The 19481-nt window shown below is 35.9% G+C and overlaps 2 protein-coding genes across 4 annotated transcripts in view; one reads left to right on the top strand and one right to left on the bottom strand.

Moving 5' to 3' along the window:
• SLC25A12 (solute carrier family 25 member 12) overlaps positions 1 to 19481 on the bottom strand; it is a 217837-nt gene that overhangs the window by 176338 nt on the left and 22018 nt on the right. The window lies entirely within an intron of this gene.
• HAT1 (histone acetyltransferase 1) overlaps positions 1 to 19481 on the top strand; it is a 64644-nt gene that overhangs the window by 35804 nt on the left and 9359 nt on the right. For both annotated transcript variants that reach the window (XM_004450034.5, XM_058300646.2), the window contains exons 5-8: positions 7730 to 7909; positions 8183 to 8304; positions 8805 to 8909; positions 9236 to 9342. In XM_004450034.5, coding sequence (XP_004450091.1) covers positions 7730 to 7909; positions 8183 to 8304; positions 8805 to 8909; positions 9236 to 9342 — 514 coding nt within the window. The remainder of the gene's footprint in view (positions 1 to 7729; positions 7910 to 8182; positions 8305 to 8804; positions 8910 to 9235; positions 9343 to 19481) is intronic.

The raw sequence follows: 19481 nt of genomic DNA, 5'->3' as shown, positions 1-19481 counted from the left end.
CTTAAGCAGTTGAGTACCGCCCTCCCACATGGGAGGTCCCAAGTTCGATTACTAGTGCCTCCTAAAGTAGATGCAAAAACAGCATACAGGCAACAAGCAAGACTACAAGCCAAAGCAAACGATAGGGAGCAGACATGACTCAAGCAGTTGAGCACTCACCTCCCACATGGGAGGTCCCAGGTTTGGTTCCTAGTGCCTCCTGAAGAAGTCAAACAAACAACAAGCAGACATTGAGGGGAAAAAAGACCAAAAAAAAGGACAATAAGCAGACAGCAAGCAAAAACAAAATAAAAAGTCCAGGTAGTGGTTTTCCTTGTGTTATACAGAATTTACTGTTTTAAGGGTTTGGATGAGGCTGGGGGTTTTTTTAGTTGTTTTGTTGGTTTTTTGGCTTTCTTTTGTTATGTTTGTGTGTGTTTAGTTGATACCGATCGAGCTTAACTGATTTCTTCCAAAGGAACTATTGACTTAGTTATTGATAAATCTTTCAAATACTACATGCGGTGACATAACTATGTATTTGCAATGGCTTCTATTGTTCCATTCTAGAAAATCAGATTTTTCCATTTAGAAGTACTGTGTTAGGATAAGAAATTAATCTTTTTTTTTTTAAGTTTTGTAAAGTCATGTTTATTGACATTTTACAGTAAAATTACCCTTTTAAGTATGTATTAATAGTTATGTAGCCCTCCTCCCAATTCCCTCATACCCTTTCATATTTAACAGCTCTCCATCCCTGGGAAACCATTGATCATATAAAACCCGTAATGAAAACTAAATCTTGAAAAAATATCAGGTACTTTTGGCATACCACCAAAATGAAGGTAGTGTCACATTTTATTATAGATGCACATAAATTTTAGTTAGTGCAGAGGTAAATCCTAGCCAGAATTAAGACTACCATGGCCGTATATATGCCTCATCAGTAACCTTACGATACATTGTAAAAGCATAATCTTCAGAATAACCCAAAGAAAGGAATTTTTAAAATGTTAACCTAGTTATAAACAAAAGTAATCTACTTAAAACAACTTATCTTAGTTACAGCTTTGTGAAGTATATCAACTAAGATTATGGATTTGACTCTCTTGTTCTTTTGGTATTAATACTGTTAAGCTTCGGATTGAGACTAGTTTATGAAAGAAATACCATAAATGGAGATTCTCTTCCAGTGTAGGGCAGAGCTCTTAATATAACATTCTCAAATACAGATTCTTACAGATATTTGGGATTTTGAAAATTCAATCCTGCTACCACACTGAGGGACAAAGAAAGCAAAAGTATTCTGTATGTGTCAGTAATCTCACAATTCATACACACTTTATCTACTTGAAAAGGTTTCTCTTCATTTTGTCTTTCAAACAGCTGCCCTTAAGTTCCTCAGCAACTTGAATTTGACAGCCCAGCCCCATGCGGCAGCCGAAAGGGGAGAAATTAATCTTTTATAATGTCTTTTTGTAGGGTTACTTATTTGCTTCATGGTCGAAGATCATTTATATTAACTGTTCGAAGGCTTTGTTCCTCTTATTAAAAAAAGATTGGTTATTGTTTATAAATGTTCATGTATGAGTGATATGCTTCAATAATTTTTTTTAAATGAAAGAAAAAAGATTGGGTGGTGGATGTGGGAGGAGTGGGAGTGTTCTCTATGTTTGCAGTGGGAATGTTCATTCCATAGTAACTTCTGTGTTCTTGATGCTAGAGACACAGTGGCAAACAAAAACTTACTGCTCATGGAGCATACTTCTAGCCAAGGAGAATAATCAGTAAACAAATAGTAAATAAGTTAAATTCAGATAGCATTAAATGTTATGAAGAAACATTGTAGAGAACTAGAGTGTCTGGGGAGAAGGACTTACTCTAGATGTTGTGGTCAGGGAAGATGTTTTTGAGGAATTGATGTTTTTAGTGATCATGAATGATGAAAAGGGGCCAGCCATGTAATGTAATAATCTGGCATAAGGGTTACCTAAGCAGAGGGGCCAGCAAATGCTAAGGTCCTAAAATTAGAGCCCTCTTGGCATTTTTGTAGTACAGAAAGATCACTATGGGTGAACTGTAGTTAGGAAGAGATGGTAGAAGATAGTTGAAGGGGGTTAGCAAAGCTGGATCATGGTCTTATATACCACAATAAGGTGCTTGGAAGAGAGTAGTTGGCAGCTTTTAGAATTTTTAAGCAGGTTTTGGGGGAAGGGGTTATACCATGTGATTTACATTTTAAAAGATGATTCTGGCTGGTATGCAGAGAATATACTGTAGCAGGCAAGAGTGAAGGAAGGGAGACCAGAACATTGCAGTAGTATAGACAACAATGGATTCACTTGTCAGACTGAAGATATATTTTGGAGGTAGAGCCAGTAGGATTTGCTGCTGTAGTAGATATAATGTAACATTAACTGAAATAGGGAAGATTGAAGAAGTAGTACGTTACAGTGAGAAAAATCAAGAATTTTGTTTTGGATGTGTTAGGTTTGAGACTATTATATTAATATATAACATGGCATAGTTGCAGTTTTTGCAGGCCATATATATAGTGTTATTTTTGAGTGTGGAAAAAAAATACCCTTATTTAGGTGGTCAGAAACCACAGCAAATCTGCTTAGAAGCTTATTTGCTTGTTAGAGTTCTGCCGTTACATTAACTCTTCATCTTTTTCTCTTCCAAATGAATTCTCCAGTTACACCTAAAATTCTTTAGTTACAATTAAAACTAAGATGCCTGTATAACTGAATGAGTAGAATTTTGCTCAAATCTTGTCTCACCATTTCCACCAAACAATGCAAGAGTCCAGCACCTGTAGGAGAATCCTTACAACACCTCAAATATCATCCTTACTTAGGTTGTCAAATGAGATCTCTGAAAACCTACGTAGACTGGCTAGGAAACAAGCAATGAGACAGTATCTTTTCCTAGAATAATCTTGAAAACCTAAAATAAGGAGCAAGTCAGAGTTTGAAATTCTGACAAAGGTCAATGAAGTAGAAAGGTTATGTACATCTCAAAGCACATTATGCCATATTATGTAAGACATATATGTACCTAAAGTCATTCATTTATTCTTTTATTATAATCCTCCTCTCTCAGCTTTCTTTGAATGTTCTAGTATGCGTCAATGTTTTAAATACTTTGTAAAATTTCTCACCTACATTTGCATTCTTGAATTAGTGTATGTAAAATAAAACAAGGAATTAATTTAATCTATTGGTTCTTACACTAAGAAAAAAAAAGATGCCTGTATAATCTCCCCATTAGCCCCCATTTTTAAAAGGCAACCTAGGGAAGCGGACTTGACCAATGGATAGGGTGTCTGCTTACCACATCGGAGGTCCGCAGTTCAAACCCCAGGCCTCCTTGACCTATGTGGAGCTGGCCCATGCTCAGTGCTGATGCGCGCAAGGAGTGCCCTGCCACACAGGGGTGCCCCCCACGTAGGGGAGCCCCATGCACAAGGAGTGTGCCTGGTAGGGAGAGCCGCCCAGCATGAAAGAAAGTGCAGCCTGCCCAAGAATGGTGCTGCACACATGGAAAGCTGACACAACAAGATGACGCAACAAAAAGAAACACAGATTCCCGGTGGCACTGATAAGGATAGAAGCAGTCACAGAAGAGCACGCAGTGAATGGACACAGAGAGCAGACAACTGGGGGGGAAGGGGAGAGAAATAAATAAAAAATCTTTAAAAAAAAAAAAAAAGGCAACCTAGTTCTGATTTTCACAATACAATAAATTTTGATTATTCAGACATTGATGACTGTTTTATGGTTGTCCCTTATCTTTGTTTTTATTAGTTCCTCCTGCCCTCTTTTGAGACAGTTTTGAGGTACCAGAAGTTCAGTCTTGCTAACTGCCAGCATTTCTGGGTAAGGTTTGGTAGAGGAAGTTATAATACATTCATTAGGTTTTATTATCTGTATATTTCAACCATCTCTTTTATCCTTGTCTCCCATCAATGTGGATTGAATTTGAGAGTACATCAGAGTAGATTATTATTTCTGGAATTTTTAGCCTCTTTATAATAAAATCCTGTGCACAAGTGGAATAAAACGTAAAAGCTTTAAAATTACATATTTGGATTTTTATCTTGGACTTTTGTTTATGAGTTCAAATAGCAAAGCACTAATGCAGTATAAATAAATATAATACACCTTTTGTTTAATTTCTCTAATAGTACTCAGATTTCTGCAGTTAAAGCTTAAATATTGTCAGAATGTGAGAATGAGTAAATTAGATACAGAATTTTTTGACTTGTTTTGTAGCATATTTTAAGTATTCTTAGAATTATAGCTAAAATCCATGTGTCACTTTAGCCAAATAAAAGCATATATCACTTGCTTAATATGCCTTCCATTGCTCCCTCAAAAATAACTTATCATAGACAAATTTAGATAAATGGTACTGCTTAGGATATGTATAAATACAAATACAAGTGTAAACATACTTATGTTTTAACAGATTACCAGTTGTTCTCACACAGTTTATACAGTGATGAAGAAAGGCAAAAAAGGCGGCGGACTTGGCCCAGTGGTTAGGGCGTCCGTCTACCACATAGGAGGTCCAGGGTTCAAAGCCTGGGCCTCCTCGACCTGTGTGGAGCTGTCCCACGCGCAGTGCTGATGCACGCAAGGAGTGCCCTGCCACGCAGGGGTGCCCCCTGTGCAGGGTTGCCCCCTGTGCAGGGGAGCCCCACGCGCAAGGAGTGCACCCCATAAGGAGAGCCGCCCGGTGCAAAAGAAAGTGCAGCCTGCCCAGGAATGGCGCTGCCCACACAAGATGATGCAACAAAAAGAAACACAGATTCAAGAAACACAGATTCCGTGCAGCTGACGACAACAGAAGCAGACAAAGAAGACACAGCAAACAGACACAGAGAACAGACAACTGGAGTGGGGGGAGGGGAGGGGAGAGAAATAAATAAAATAAATCTTTAAAAAAAAAAAGGCAAAAAAATTGCATTTAGGAACTTATGAATATCTTCATGTGGAACAAAGTATAGAACATTGGAACTGAAAATGACCATAGCAAGAGAATATGCAATCTAAAACACTTCATCATGACCTACTTAACATAAGACTTAACTAGAATAGTTGCTTTTATACTTTTTTTAGATTCGCAAATGTTAGGAAAACATTTACAAGGAATGTTATTATTAATTAAATATGTCAGGTTGCCTTCTGGATTCTTGTTCTATTCAGTTTAATTCCTTATCCTTTCTGTATTTTTATATAATCTTAATTGAAAATATAATTTAAAGGCTTCCAGCTTCAAGCATAGAATCTAAAAGGTTTCACTTTACATTGAATTAAAAATGTATTAGATGGGGCTTTTAGTTATGATTTTATTAGTTTGAAAGTGACTATTTTAAACTTAACTGAACTAAATTGTGTTGTTTTTTTTTTTTAGAAGAGAGTACAGATCTCTAAGATTGGTGGGTATAGGACATTTTTTTCCTTTTAAAGCAGAATCTATTTAATAAAGAAATGCAGGCATTTTTCCCTTAGCAAAGCAAAAAGTTCTGAATTCTAGGAGCTGTTTGGCTTCAATTGTATTTTATGTAAGTATATCAGATATACATTTTCTCTACTTATGTATGTATAACACATTCGTTGCTTTTAAACCTAGCTTTTTCTTTCTTAATGAGTCCTAAAAATAATGTATAATCTTTACATGTATTGTATGTTATATGTGAGCAAAATATTTTATTTGAAGATATTTGTTACAAAAAATAGTTGCCCTTTTAAGGCTGAAAGTTAAATATTAATTCTTTAACTTTACTGAGCCTCAAGCCTTGGGTTGCTCTGTCATCAGAACTGCCAGTCGAAACTTAAAGTTTCTGAGATGTTTGAAGTAAATTTGATGGAGAAGTGATTTGATCATGCTTTGCAATACCTTGTTGAGAAAACAGGCCATAGGGAAGATTTTCAAATATGATAATTACACATGCTATAAGTGTCTTGAAGTGATTTTCTTTAATTGATAGATTATAAACCTCTTTATTTAAATGTAATTTTTTTAAGCTTTTTTAAAACCTGAACTAAAATTATACTACTTTTTTCATCAGTACTTTGGGTTTTAATTGCTACAAACAGACCTATTAAAACTCTCATTATTACAATTTCCTCTTGTAGTTATTGAAATTGTACTGGTTCTCTAAGCTATGCTTAAGATGGTCTCTTATCATTAGATAGCAGTTTCAAGGAAAAATATTTAAATAGTACCTTAAAAATAAGCAAAATAGTTCTCTCATGTATTTATTTGATCTTGAAGATGAATGAATTAAAAGGACTGGTGTATGTATTAGAAATAAGCTGTTGAGCAAAATGTTGAAGAGCTATATTTTAAATAATAGCTCTTTTTTATGATATAAACAAGTTATATATAAATGGTCGTGGTACCAGAACATTGAGAATAAAACTTGTTTGTGATAAACTCCACCCCTAGTTTTCTATCCTAAAATGTAACTGAATGATAATAAAGTGCTATTCATCTGCAGGTGCATTGCTTCTACTTATTTAAAAGATGGTTGAAAGGACAGGAATTAGTAGCATGTTGTATTAGCCTTTTGTAGTGTATTTTGTCCTAAGCATCTTAATTTCCCTGTTTTGAATGCTAAGTAGCAAGGGTCTTGGTTTAGAACTAATACCCATCATGCATGTAAACGGTATGAAAGAACTGCTTAGTAAGTTAACACAAAGTGTTCTTGTGTCAGTCCTTGTGGAAATAGATACAATACAAACATTACAGCTGAACTCACGGCAAACTCCATTAAGTAAAAACCTGGCCTCATTGTTCAGGAAAAAGTTTGAATAGAATGCAAGCTCATTTTGTTGAATGTAATGTCAGGCTTTTAGGGACTGTATTGAGGGATAAGGTTTTGTTAAGTTGAGACCAATTCATTAAGTTTTATTGCCTGGTGAGAAGCAGTAATACTTTATTGTAAGACTTCATCAAATATTCATGGATAAAGAGAAGTAGTAAATGTATTCAATCAAGTGGTCTTTTGGGGTTTTGAAAGGGATTATGAAGTCTGCTCAGATGATAGTTTTAGCATTCATCAAGGTTGTTTAACAAGGGTAATTTTAATCTCTGAGTTTAAATTTGTTGTCCAGACTTGTCTTTTTTTACCTTCACAAATCCAAGTCCAAACAATTGTGCCATATTGTAGAGATGAGTGGATGATGTATCAGTTCATATAATTTATGTCTTTCCTAAAAACTATTTCTGATTTTGAATTTGGTGTATGAGAGTGTTACAACCTATCTACTTGTTCATTCGGGGTTGCTATTCATTTGCTCAGACTCAAGCCTCACCTCACTACTGCTGGTGATCTTTACATGTCCTGGATAATATCTCTTTGGCACATATAAAATAATAAACAGCCTTTTGTTTTGGCTAGTTCAAATTATCATGAAGGGGTAGAGTCAGCATTTTCTACATGATATTAAAAATTTCAATAATATTGCTCTTATTCTTGTATTTGGTATCAGCCAGTCTGCTTTCTCTTATTATTTTCGTTGTGCTTATCTCAGATTTGTGTGTCAGTATAGTCTTTATGTGCATATAACTCATCCTTTCCCAGTTCATTACATGTTTACGGCTCTAATTTAACTGAGAACGTAAAGTTTTGTGATTTTTGTGGGTTTTGTCCTTTCCAAAGGTATTGAACATATTCAACCAAAAGTCAAATTTGTTAATAATTTTTTCTTATGTCCTTTAACCTCCATTCCTTTAGGCAGATGATGTCGAGGGCAAAATTAGACAGATCATTCCCTCTGGATTTTGCACAAACACAAATGACTTTCTCTCTTTGCTGGAAAAGGAAGTTGATTTCAAACCATTTGGAACCTTACTGCATACATACTCCGTTCTTAGTCCAACTGGAGGAGAAAACTTTACCTTTCAGATATACAAGGTAAAGACAAGTCATAATATTTCTTGGGTAAAGTTATTCCATTTGCCTGAAACCTGTATGCTGTTTTGTTGTTATTTTTAGTGATTTATCCTAACTTCAGGAAACAAGTTTTTATCAGCATTACAAAACAAAACTGTTTTCTGGGTATGTGTGTCTATGTACACATCTTAATCTGAGACTTTTAAACATTTTCCCACAGGATAATTTTGTCTTCTGCAGACTTACTTACCTCTGTGATGAGTTTCACCTGACTTTTCCTGGCTTTTTCCCTAGGCTGACATGACATGTAGAGGCTTTCGAGAATATCATGAAAGGCTTCAGACCTTTTTGATGTGGTTTATTGAAACCGCTAGCTTTATTGACGTGGATGATGAAAGATGGCACTACTTTCTAGTGTAAGTACAGTTCTAAAGCAACAGTAGACCTTATTACCTCCACAAAGCCAGCATTTTAATTGTGGCGGTCCAATTATTGGGATAGTATAATGATATTTTTCCCAGGATAGAAAAACTATTGTTTATGAGGCTTGAGTTTTCCTTCATTATGCTTTGGGAGACCTTGAGAATAGAGCTGAATTAAATGCTGTTGTCCGTTAGGGCCCTGAATGTAGTCTTAAACAGTAAAATGAGCTTTGCCTGTGTTTTCTTTTACTTGCCACCTATTCATCTTTATAATAGGCAAGTGCACTGAAGTGATGTAAAGAGGTCTGATTTATCCAAGTTGCTGCACACCAATTAAGTGAATTGTACATTCAGAACATAGCAGGTGTACCCATTGGGCCCTCACAGTGTAGCTTGCTGACACTGAAAATTCAGTCAGAGAATGGAAAAGAAAATGGACACTGCATGGGAGCGCGACTGTAATTGACCTGCTTGGCTTTCTGTTTTATCTGCAGATTTGAGAAGTATAATAAGGATGGAGCTACGCTCTTTGCGACCGTGGGCTACATGACAGTCTATAATTACTATGTGTACCCAGACAAAACCCGGCCACGTGTAAGGTAATTGGCAGTATAACACGTGCCTTGTCTTTTATTTAAGAAGAAGGCACTGCTGAAGTTTCCAGTACTTGTGATAATAGTGTTGATTTGTTGTTAAAAAAAAAAAAATCACCATTATTCACTGGCTATATACTGATTTATTTCATTGTTCCCTTTGAAACAGTGTGGAAGATTAAACCAGTGTTGAGTATTGATAAGTTTTGCATTTCTTGAAAGTCGATTGAAAAAAATCACAACCTTTAAAATTGTTAATAATAATTTAGTGATTCACAGTTTTAATAGAAGTCATGTGGTATTTTAATTTTAAAATACTTTCTTTATTATAGTCAGATGCTGATATTGACTCCATTTCAAGGTCAAGGCCATGGTGCTCAACTTCTGGAAACAGTTCATAGATACTATATTGCATCTCCTTCTGTTCTTGATATTACAGGTATGCAATGTTTAATTTGTTACTGAAGGGGCCTTTCTAAAAAATTGTTTTCTTTACTGATTAATTTTGTTTTTCCAGAAATAACGACTATTTTAAATAGCAACATTCTCTGAGGGTCTTTTTGGAACTGTCTAAAGATGCCTTTTGGTTGCTATTTTAGATCAAAAGCCTTTGTGAGGAAATGATTTCATCTCCAACTATAAAGTGTTAAAACAAATTGAAGATAATGAAATGAATATATATACTGGAAAATCTTGGTCATGTATAAATACATTGCAAGTGTGGTATAACTTTTACTTGTTCGGTTTATTTGGCATAGAGTTGCATTGTTCAGAGATTGCCCATGTTCTAATTTTCATGTACTTTTTCTTAAAGAGGGAAATATTACAAACCCCACTGAGAAAAAAATTAAGGTAAATAGTTCCTGAATAAAACACATATTTCCTAAAACTTTAGTGCATGCATTCACAACAGTAGTAGAAAATTTGAAATGTAAGCCTATTTGTTTTGGAAATGTCTTTCAGTGTGGATTACCAATAGAAGTACTATTACAAATAGGAGACATAAGATGGAGTTACAGATAATAATATGCTAATATATATATGTGAACCAACAAAGAACAATGTGGCCCAAGGAATATTTATATTGATATAATCCCCCGGCTAAGTAACACTGTTTCAAATTAGTTACTCATAAAGTTGCTGATTAAATTGTAAATCACTTTTTTTTACCTTGAAAAGTATTATGTCAGCTTTTCACACCCAAATTAAGTATTAAATTTTATTAATTCTATAAGAGTTTGAATACATTTCTGCATTTTGTTTTTTACTTGGCAGTGCTTTATTCTGTTTTGGCTTGTTTAACTTTTTATTTTGAAATAATTTCAAACTTATAAGACAGTTGCAAAATTAATACAAACCTCATACAGAGAACTCCAGACTGGGAAGCGGACTTGGCCCAGTGGAGAACTCCAGACTATCTCCATCCTACCCCCAGATACCCAGATCCACCAGTATTAACATTTTGTCACTCTTGCCATATCATTCTGTCATCCATCTATCTTAACTGTTTTCTGAGCATTTGAGGTCAGGTTACACACATCATATTCCTTAATACTTCTGTATATTCTTATGAACAAGTATATCCACTTATATAATCACTTTAAATGCATTTATCAAGGTCAAGAAATTTTGATGTAAAGCTTACATTTTATATTCCAGCTTTATGTTAAGTCCCATAATGTCCTTTTGAAACTTGTCTACATTTTTAGATCCCATTCAGTTTCATTTAATTGTCATGATCTCTTTAATTTTTCTCTTTGTTTTTAATTGTGGAAATATATGTACAACGTAAATCATTCCATCCCAACCCCTCCCAAGCATACCATTCAGTGGGATTAATCACATTCATAATGTTACAGTACACTCATCACCATCTGTTACTATAACTTTTCCTTCACCCAAACAGAAACCCTACACTCATTTTGCATTAGCCCCCTATTGTCCCTGGCTCCCACCCCTGGAAACAAGTACTCTATTTTCTAGCTGTAAGTTTGCATAGTCTCTGATATTTTCTTTGTGCTTACCTTGGGGCTTAAATTGAACACCCTAAACCTATAACATTCTTATTTGCTTTGATAACAACTTAATAACTTCAGTAACATACATAAACTATGTTCATATACCTTTATATGTCCCCCACCTTTATGTAGTTCTGGTCACAAATTATATATTTACATTTGATTCTAAAACCATTGATTTATAATTACATATTATACATTTGCCTTTTAGATCCTGTAGGAAGTAAAAAGTATAGTTACAAATCAAATATACGATAGTATTGATATTTATATTTATCCATGTCATTGTCTGTACTAGAGGTTTTTATTTCTTCATGTAGTCTCAGTCATTTTGTCTAGTTGTCCTTTCTTTTCAACCTGCAGAATTTCCTTTAGCATTTCTTGGACGGCCAGTCTAGTGGTGACAGAATCCCTCAGCTTTTGTTTATCTGGGAATGTCTTAATGTATCCCTCAGTTTTGAAAGACAGTTTTAGCCAGATACAGAATTCTTGGTTGACATTTTTTGCTTTCAGTACTTTAAATATGTCTTCACACTGCCTCCTGGCCCCCATTGTTTCCAGTAATAAATTGGCATTTAATTTTAATTGAGGCTCTTTTATATTTGACATGTTGCTCCTCTCTTGTGGCTTTAAGAATTCTCTATCTTTGGCATTGGACAGTTTGGTATAACATGGTGCTGTGTACATCTTTTTGGGTTTATCCTATTTGGAACTCATTGAGTATTTTGGATGTGTATATTCTTGTCTTTTGTAAAGTTTGGAAGTTTTTGTACCATTTTTTCTTTGAATATTCTCTCTTCTTTCTGGGACTCCCACAATGCATATATAAGTACACTAGATGGTGTCCCACTGGTTTCTCAGGCTCTATACACTTTTCTTCATTCTTTTCTCTTTCTGGCCCTCAGACTAAATTATTTCAATTATCTTGTCTTCAAGTTCACTGATTCTTTTGCCAGCTCCAATCTGTTGTTCGCCCACTCTAGGGAATTTTTAATTTCCGTTATTGATCTTTAGTTCTGTTTGATTCCTTTTCATAATTTCCACCTCTATTGATGTTTTCCTTGTATTCATCTTTCTTTTTCCTGATTTGCTTCAGTTCCATGTTTTCCTGGAGCTCTTTGAGCATATTTAGAAACTTTTAAAAAAAGGTCTTGGTGTAGAATGTACCAGGTCTGATCCTCCTCATTGATGGTTTCTAATGCTTTAATTTTCCCTTTTTCTAGGTCATCACTTCCTGTTTGTTTTGTGTTTCGTAATCTTTTGTTGAAACTTGGGCATTTTGATATTTCGGTGTGTGCTGTTATTGCTGGAATTTTATCTCTGGGGTGTCTTTTCCTTAAGTTTTATCCAGCTAGTGTTGTGACAGAGTTTTCTTTGAATGCCTGGAGTTAACACACACACAAACAAGAAGGAAAAAAGTAAATACCCTTTCCCAGTTTTTCCAGGTTGTTCTGTGCCAAAGTGGAAGGGCCTCCCTGGTTCTTTCTATCTGCCCTGTTTTGGGTATGGGCATGTAGTCCTAGGAATTCCCCAGTTAATATGGAGATGAATGTCTCCTCTTCACCGGGAAACAATTTCCTCTAGGTCACAGGCAATGTACTGTATGTCCTAAAGCCAGTATTTCCATGCCCAGGCAGTACAACTTGACTGCTTTCCAACAGTGTTCTTTTTAGGAGAGTTCTGTGAGCCGCTTTCTATACAGGTCAAGTTTTGGGACAGCAAGTTCCCCAGGCCACCACCTAAAATATTGGGCCAGTTATACGTGCTCCTGGTATGTGCACAAAAGTTACTCTATTCCCTCCAAACCCAGGACCAGTCCACACTGGGAGCATGGCCTGCCACCATGCCAAGTGGGAAAGGGATGGGATAGCAGCCAACCAGGGTGTCATGAGATCCTACTGCTTTTATTTATTTATTTATTTATTTATTTTATTTCTCTCCTTTCCTCCCATCCCCCTTTCCCCCCCTCCCTCCTCTCAGTTGTCTGCTTTCTGTGTCCACTTGTATTCTTGTTAGCGGCACCGGGAATCTCTCTTTTTGTTGTATCATCTTGCTGCATCAGCTGTCCATGTATGTTGCACCACTCCTGGGCAGGCTGTACTTTTTTCACACGGGGCGGCTCTTCTTACGGGGCGCACTCCTGGTGCATGGGGCTCACCTGGCACGGCACTCCTTGCACGCATCAGCACTGCACATGGGCCAGCTTCACCACATGGTTCAGGAGGCCCTGGGTTTGAACCTTGGACTTCCCATTTGGTAGGCAGATGCTCTATCCATTGAGCCAAATGCTGCTTCCCCCTGCTGCTTTTAAGTGGCCTTTTTCTTGATTTGGTGCATGCCTTATCACTGTAAGACTTAAACTTTTCTGGAGCTTTTAGAACAATGTTTCCACCAGTTCTTGCTGGTTTGTCAAACTCCTATTGGGAAGGGTTTGCATAGCCCTGAAGCATCTCTCACTTCACCATCTTGATTAGGGCAGTTGGTTATGCTACAGTTTTGTTTTAAAAGTTGGGGTATATAGCATGCACTTAAATTTTAACCTGTTAAAAATGCAATTTTGTAATATTATTATAACAATTTGTTTAAAGACACCAAGAAAAAAAAGCGTTGCTGGACTTGCAAGAATATAAATAGGTTAGTAGGCAGATTATCAGTGTCTTCCTTTTTCATGTAGTTTTGCTGGTCCAGGGTAAGTTAAATTAAAAGTTACTTCAAAACCGACTTTGAGTTGGCCCTATAAATTAATGAGCTGGAGAGAAAGCATATTGTTTTTAAAAAGGAGTTCCATGTTTATAGAGCTGAATTATCTTTCACGTAACTTTCCTCCTACTATTAAATGGGTTTGATACTAGGGAGATCAAGAAGTAATTATTAAAGTTAGTTTATATCAAAAGTTATAAATTGTTAAGGGACACTTTTACTAGCTTAGTGACTTTTAAAATTACAGAAAAGTAGTACAAACTATATCACTTCCTTTAGCTGAACTGAAAATTTTTTACTTTGAGTTTGGACTTGGTGCTATGTGAAGGGACTTTTTGGTGATTTTAATATGGAGACTTAAAGGGTTTACATCAGTAGTCTTTGTCTACTCTAGTGGGTAATGTGCCAGCAGGGGTTGTTTCTGTGAGCCTCTTAACCACTTTCTTCTGTCTACCCCAGCCAATAAAGTCCTTGATACTTAGCACCAATTAGCAGATAAAGAATTTTATTTCTTAAATCGCAGTGAAGAGTCATTAATAATGGTAACCTTTATTCATTGCAAACTGTAGTCTTTAAAGAGAAAAGGCTAAACATGCTTAAGAACTTCTGATTTTGACAATTGGGTATGGGCCTTTATTTCCAGCATTTAGCATTTCTTAGCATTATAAAACAGTAAGAATGCCTGGTCAGCTGTTCTCATTAAGATATTTCTCCTATATTTCCATACCCAGTCTTTTAAAAAGAAAAAAATTACAGAATATTCTACTCTTTAGTCATTCTGGTTTCCTATTTCTCTATTATCTAGTATATATTTTTTTAACCTCGGAGCTCTTAAGCAGGCTTTGGACCTCCCTTTGAAATCCAGGGTATTCTTTATGTTGAGATGGCCCTTTGCCTACTTGACATGTAACCAGATACGGTAATAATTAAAACTTACCATTGATAGCCTTGTTGATATCTTATTTCTGATAGGTAGGTGTTTTCTAATTTTCTTTTTTTCTTTTTTAGCACTCAGTTTTAAAGTAAAATACTGGAAGGCAGTTCTTTATATGATGTAAATATTTTCCTTTCTTTAGAGTATTATTTTTCTCTAATATTGTGCAAAAATATGGAAGGGCTTTTTAAAAATGATAGAAGAGCACTTAAGGGTTTTTTTTTTTTTTAAAGATTCATTTTACTTATTTCTCCCTCCTTTCCTCCCCTCCCCCCGTTGTTGTTGTGTGTTCTGTGTCCATTTGTATTCTAGGCGGCACTGGGAATCTGTGTCTCTTTTTGCTTGCATCATCTTGCTGAGTCAGTTCTCTGTGTATGCGGCACCACTCCTGGGCGGGCTGCTCTTTTCTCACACTGGGTGACTCAGTGCAGGGCACATGGGGCTCCCCTATGTGGGGGACACCCCTGCATGGCACAGCACTCCTTGCATGTAGCAGTGCCACGTGCGGGCCAACTCACCACATGGGCCAGGAGGCCCTGGGTTTGAACCTTGGACCTCCCATATGGTAGGCAGATGCTCTAACAGTTGAGCCACATCCACTTCCTTAAGTTTTTAGATGATGTATTTTCATGTAGTTTTCCTGGTCCAGGATAAGTTAAATTAAGTTACTTCAAAACCGACTTTGAGTTGGTCCTATAAATTAATGAACTGGAGAGAAAGCATATTGTTTTTAAAAAGAAGTTCCATGTTTATAGAGCTGAATTATCTTTTCACCTGACTTTCCTCCTACTATTAAATGGGTTTGATACTAGAGAGATAAAAAAGTACATGGGAAGCAGGCACTCAACCATTGAGCTACACCTGCTCCCCTATATTGAGTTTTGAAATCAGGAAGTGAAAGTCCTGCAATTTCTCTCTTTTTGGGATGTCCAATAACATTATTTTGGTACACCGAGTTTCTGGATGGCTTGTACAACTGTGAATGGTACAGCCACATTAAAGTGGGAAAGACTGAAGAATAGGAGGGATACAAATCACATTAATCTTCTTATGTTGGGGTGGTGGGGTTGAATGGGACCTCATATTTTTTTTTTAATGTAATATTTTTACAAAATCAATAAAAAATAATAATAATAATAATAGGGTGGGTTGCAGGAAAAATACACCAAATGTAAGATAAGGACAATAAGATTTTGACAAAAATCTTTCATAATTTGTAAGAAACATCTCACAAAAATGCAAGGTGTTGGTGGTGGTATATGGGACCCCTGCATGATGGTATACATGTTTGCTTTCTAAGTTCAGAATTTTTACCATACTTATTATGAATGATCATATATAAATGATATAAAGATAATAATAGGGTGGGTTGGGGGGAAATACTTTGGTTAGTAGTAATATTGTGACAATGCTCTTTAATCATTAGTTAAAAATGTTTAACAACAATTCAAGGTATTGGTGGTAGGGTGAGGTATGAGAGTCCTGTATGATGCTATGTATGTTTGTTTAGTAAATTCACAACTATTATTATACACTTATTGTTTATGTGTATGTATGAGTGGTATACTTTAATAAATTTTAAAAAATTTAAAAATCTTATGTTGACTCAGTGGTTTTCTATATAAGTCTATATCTTAGTTGTTTCTTTTTTTCCTTCCCCTCCTCCCTCCCCCTCCCCTCTACCCTTCTGTTTTTGCTGTCTGTGTCCATTCACTGTGTGATCTTCTGTGTCTGTTTCTCTTTTAATTTTGCTCCTCTAGGATTCAATCCTGGGGACCTCTGATAGAAAGAGAGGTTCCCTGTCACTTGTGCCACCTCAGTTCCTGATTTCTGTTGCATCTCGCCTTGACTTTCCCCTTTGTCTCTCTTTTTGTTGAGTCATCATCTTGTTGCATAGCTGGCCATGAGCCTTTACCAGGAGGCCCCAGGGATCAAACTGGGTCCTCCCATATGGTAGATGGAAGCTCAGTCACTTGAGCCACATCTACTTCCCTATACGTTCTTAACAGATCAGAATTTTATACCAAACTGAGGCGTGATGGAATTTCAAATTTTCCTACTTTAATGTCATAGTCATATAACATTTACTTTCTTACTATCTGCATATAATGTAATATTAAGAGGTACAGAGAAACTTAAAGATATTTGGTACATATTGGTTGAATGGATGACTCCGAATTTTGAAACATTACCTCTATCTCAGTTTTTTAAAAACAATTTTACTGAAATATAATTACCATACTAATACTTTATCCTTTTCAAATATAATAGTTTTTTTTAAAAACTCTTTTTGCAATATAACCTCACCATAATCTAATTTTAGATATTTTTGTTCCCCCCAAAAAACCCTATACCCATTAGTAGTCACTCTCTTTTTTCACTCTCAGTTCCCCAGCTCTAGGCAACCACTAATCTCCTTTCCATTTTTATGGATTTACCTATTCTGGACATTGAAATCATACAATATATGACTTAGTATAATGTTTTCAGGGTTGATCCATATTGTAGCCTGTAACAGTACTTAATTCCCAATTATTGCTGAGAAATATTCCATTGTCTGGATATACTACACTTATTTATCCATTTATTAGTTAATGGACATTTGGGTTGTCTCCACTTTTCAGCTATTTTGAATAATGCTGCTATGTACATTTGTGTACAAGTTTTTTTGCTGACCTATGCTTTTATTTTTCTTAGATATATATCTAGGAGTGAAATTGCTGGGAAATACAACTTTTTTTAAAAAAATTTAATAAAGTTTTGTGTTTTTTTTAATGATAAATCTTTAAAGTTTTGAGGAACTGCCAGATGGTTTTCTAAAGTGGCTACACTTTCTCCACATTCTTGCCATTACTCTTTTTTTTTTATTGTGGTGACATATATTTAACACAAAATTGCCCACTTCGCCCAAGTAACTTTCATGTGTACAGTTCAATGATACTACATTTTCAATATTGTGCTACCATCACCAGCATCCATTACTAAAACCTTTTCAGCATCCCAAACAGAAACTGTTTCCATTAAGCAATAATCCCCCCATTCCACCTCACTCTTGCTCAGGTAATATGTAATCTGCTTTCTGTCTGTGAATTTGCCTATTCTGGGCATTCCCTGTAAGTGAAATCATACAATATTTGTTCTGTTGTATATGACTTACTTCACTTAACATGTCTTCAAGTTTCATCCATTTTGTAACATGTACATTACCTCATTCCTTTTTATGGCTGAGTAATATTTCAGGGTATGCATATAACACATTTTATTTATCATTTGTTGATGGACACGAGTTTTTTCCACCTTTTGGCTATGGTGAGTAATGCTCCTGTGATTATCAGTTTCCAAATATCTGTTCAAGTTCTTGTTTTCCGTTCTTTTGGGTATATACCTAGAAGTGGAATTGCAAGGTCATATGGTAATTTATATTTAACTCTCTGAAGAGCTGCCACAAATGTTTTCCATAGCAGCTACTATTATTGTCTTTTTTTTTTTTTTTTTTTAAGATTTATTTACTTATTTATTTCTCTCCCCTTACCCACCACTCCGGTTGTTCTTTGTCTGTTTGCTGCGTCTTCTTTGTCAGCTTCTGTTGTTGTCAGCGGCATGGGAATCTGTGTTTCTTCTTGTTGCATCATCTTGCTGTGTCAGCTCTCCATGTCTGCGGTGCCATTCCTGGGCAGGCCACACTTTCTTTCGCGCTGGGCGGCTCTCCTTACAGGGCACACTCCTTGCGCGTGGGGCTCCCCTATGCGGGAGACACCCCTGCATGGCAGGGCACTCCTTGCGCACATCAGCACTGCGCATGGGCCAGCTCCACACGAGTCAAGGAGGCCTGGGGTTTGAACCGTGGACTTCCCATGTGGTAGACAGACGCCCCAAACACTGGGCCAAGTCCGCTGCCAGTTATTGTCTTTTTGATTCTAGCCATCTTAGAGGGTAGAAATTGGTATCTCATGATTCTGATTTGCATTTCCCTGATGGCTAGTGATGCTGAGCATCATTTCATGTGCTTATTGTTCATTTGTATATATCCTTGCAAAATATCTATTCAATCCTTTGTCCATTTTTTCAATTGAGTTTTTTTAATTCTTACTGAATTGTAGATTATTTAAAGATACATAATTTGAAAATATTTTCTCCCGTTCTGGGTTTGTTTTTTTTTTTTGCTTTTTTAATGGTATAATTTGAAGCACAAAAGTTTTAAATTTTGATAAAGTCCAATTTACCTAATTTTTCTTTCTTGTGCTTTTGGTTTTATTATGTAAGAAGCCATAGCCTAAGCCAAGGTCATGATGATTTACTCTTCTATTTTCTTCTAAGAGTTTAATAGTTTCAGTTCTTGCATTTAGGACTATGATCAATTTTGAGTTAGTTTTTGTATATGATGTGAGAAAACATGGTATGAGCGGGGGTGGTTTCTTTTGCATGTGGATATCAGATTATCAAGCACCATTTGCTGAAAAACAAACTTTTCCTTGTTAAATTGTCTTGCCACACTTCTCAGAAATCAACTGTGTATGTATGGGTTTATTTCTGGGCTGTCCATTGAGTTCCATTGGTCTATATGTCTCTTCTTATGCCAGTACCACAGTGTCTTGATTACTGTAGTTTTGTAGTAAGTTTTGAAATCAGGAAATGTGAGTTCTCCAAACTTTTGTTGTTCTTTTTCAAGACTCATTGCTATTCTGGGTCCCTTCCTTGCATTTCCGTGTCAATTTTTAGATGAGCTTGTCAATTTCTGCAAAAAAATAGAAGCTGGGATTTCTATATGGATTGCCTGAAACAATTTGGAAAGTATTGATATCTTAACAATACTAAGTCTTATAATCCATGTACTAACTCAGAATTTTTTAAAAATATATTTATTTTTTTTTATCCCCGCCCCCCCCCAAGATGGCTCCCTTGTCTATCTGCTTGTTGTCTGCTTGT

This window comes from Dasypus novemcinctus, chromosome 7 (genome assembly GCF_030445035.2).
Source record: "Dasypus novemcinctus isolate mDasNov1 chromosome 7, mDasNov1.1.hap2, whole genome shotgun sequence".
NCBI lineage: Eukaryota > Metazoa > Chordata > Mammalia > Cingulata > Dasypodidae > Dasypus > Dasypus novemcinctus.
This window is presented reverse-complemented; position numbering and strand designations above follow the sequence as displayed.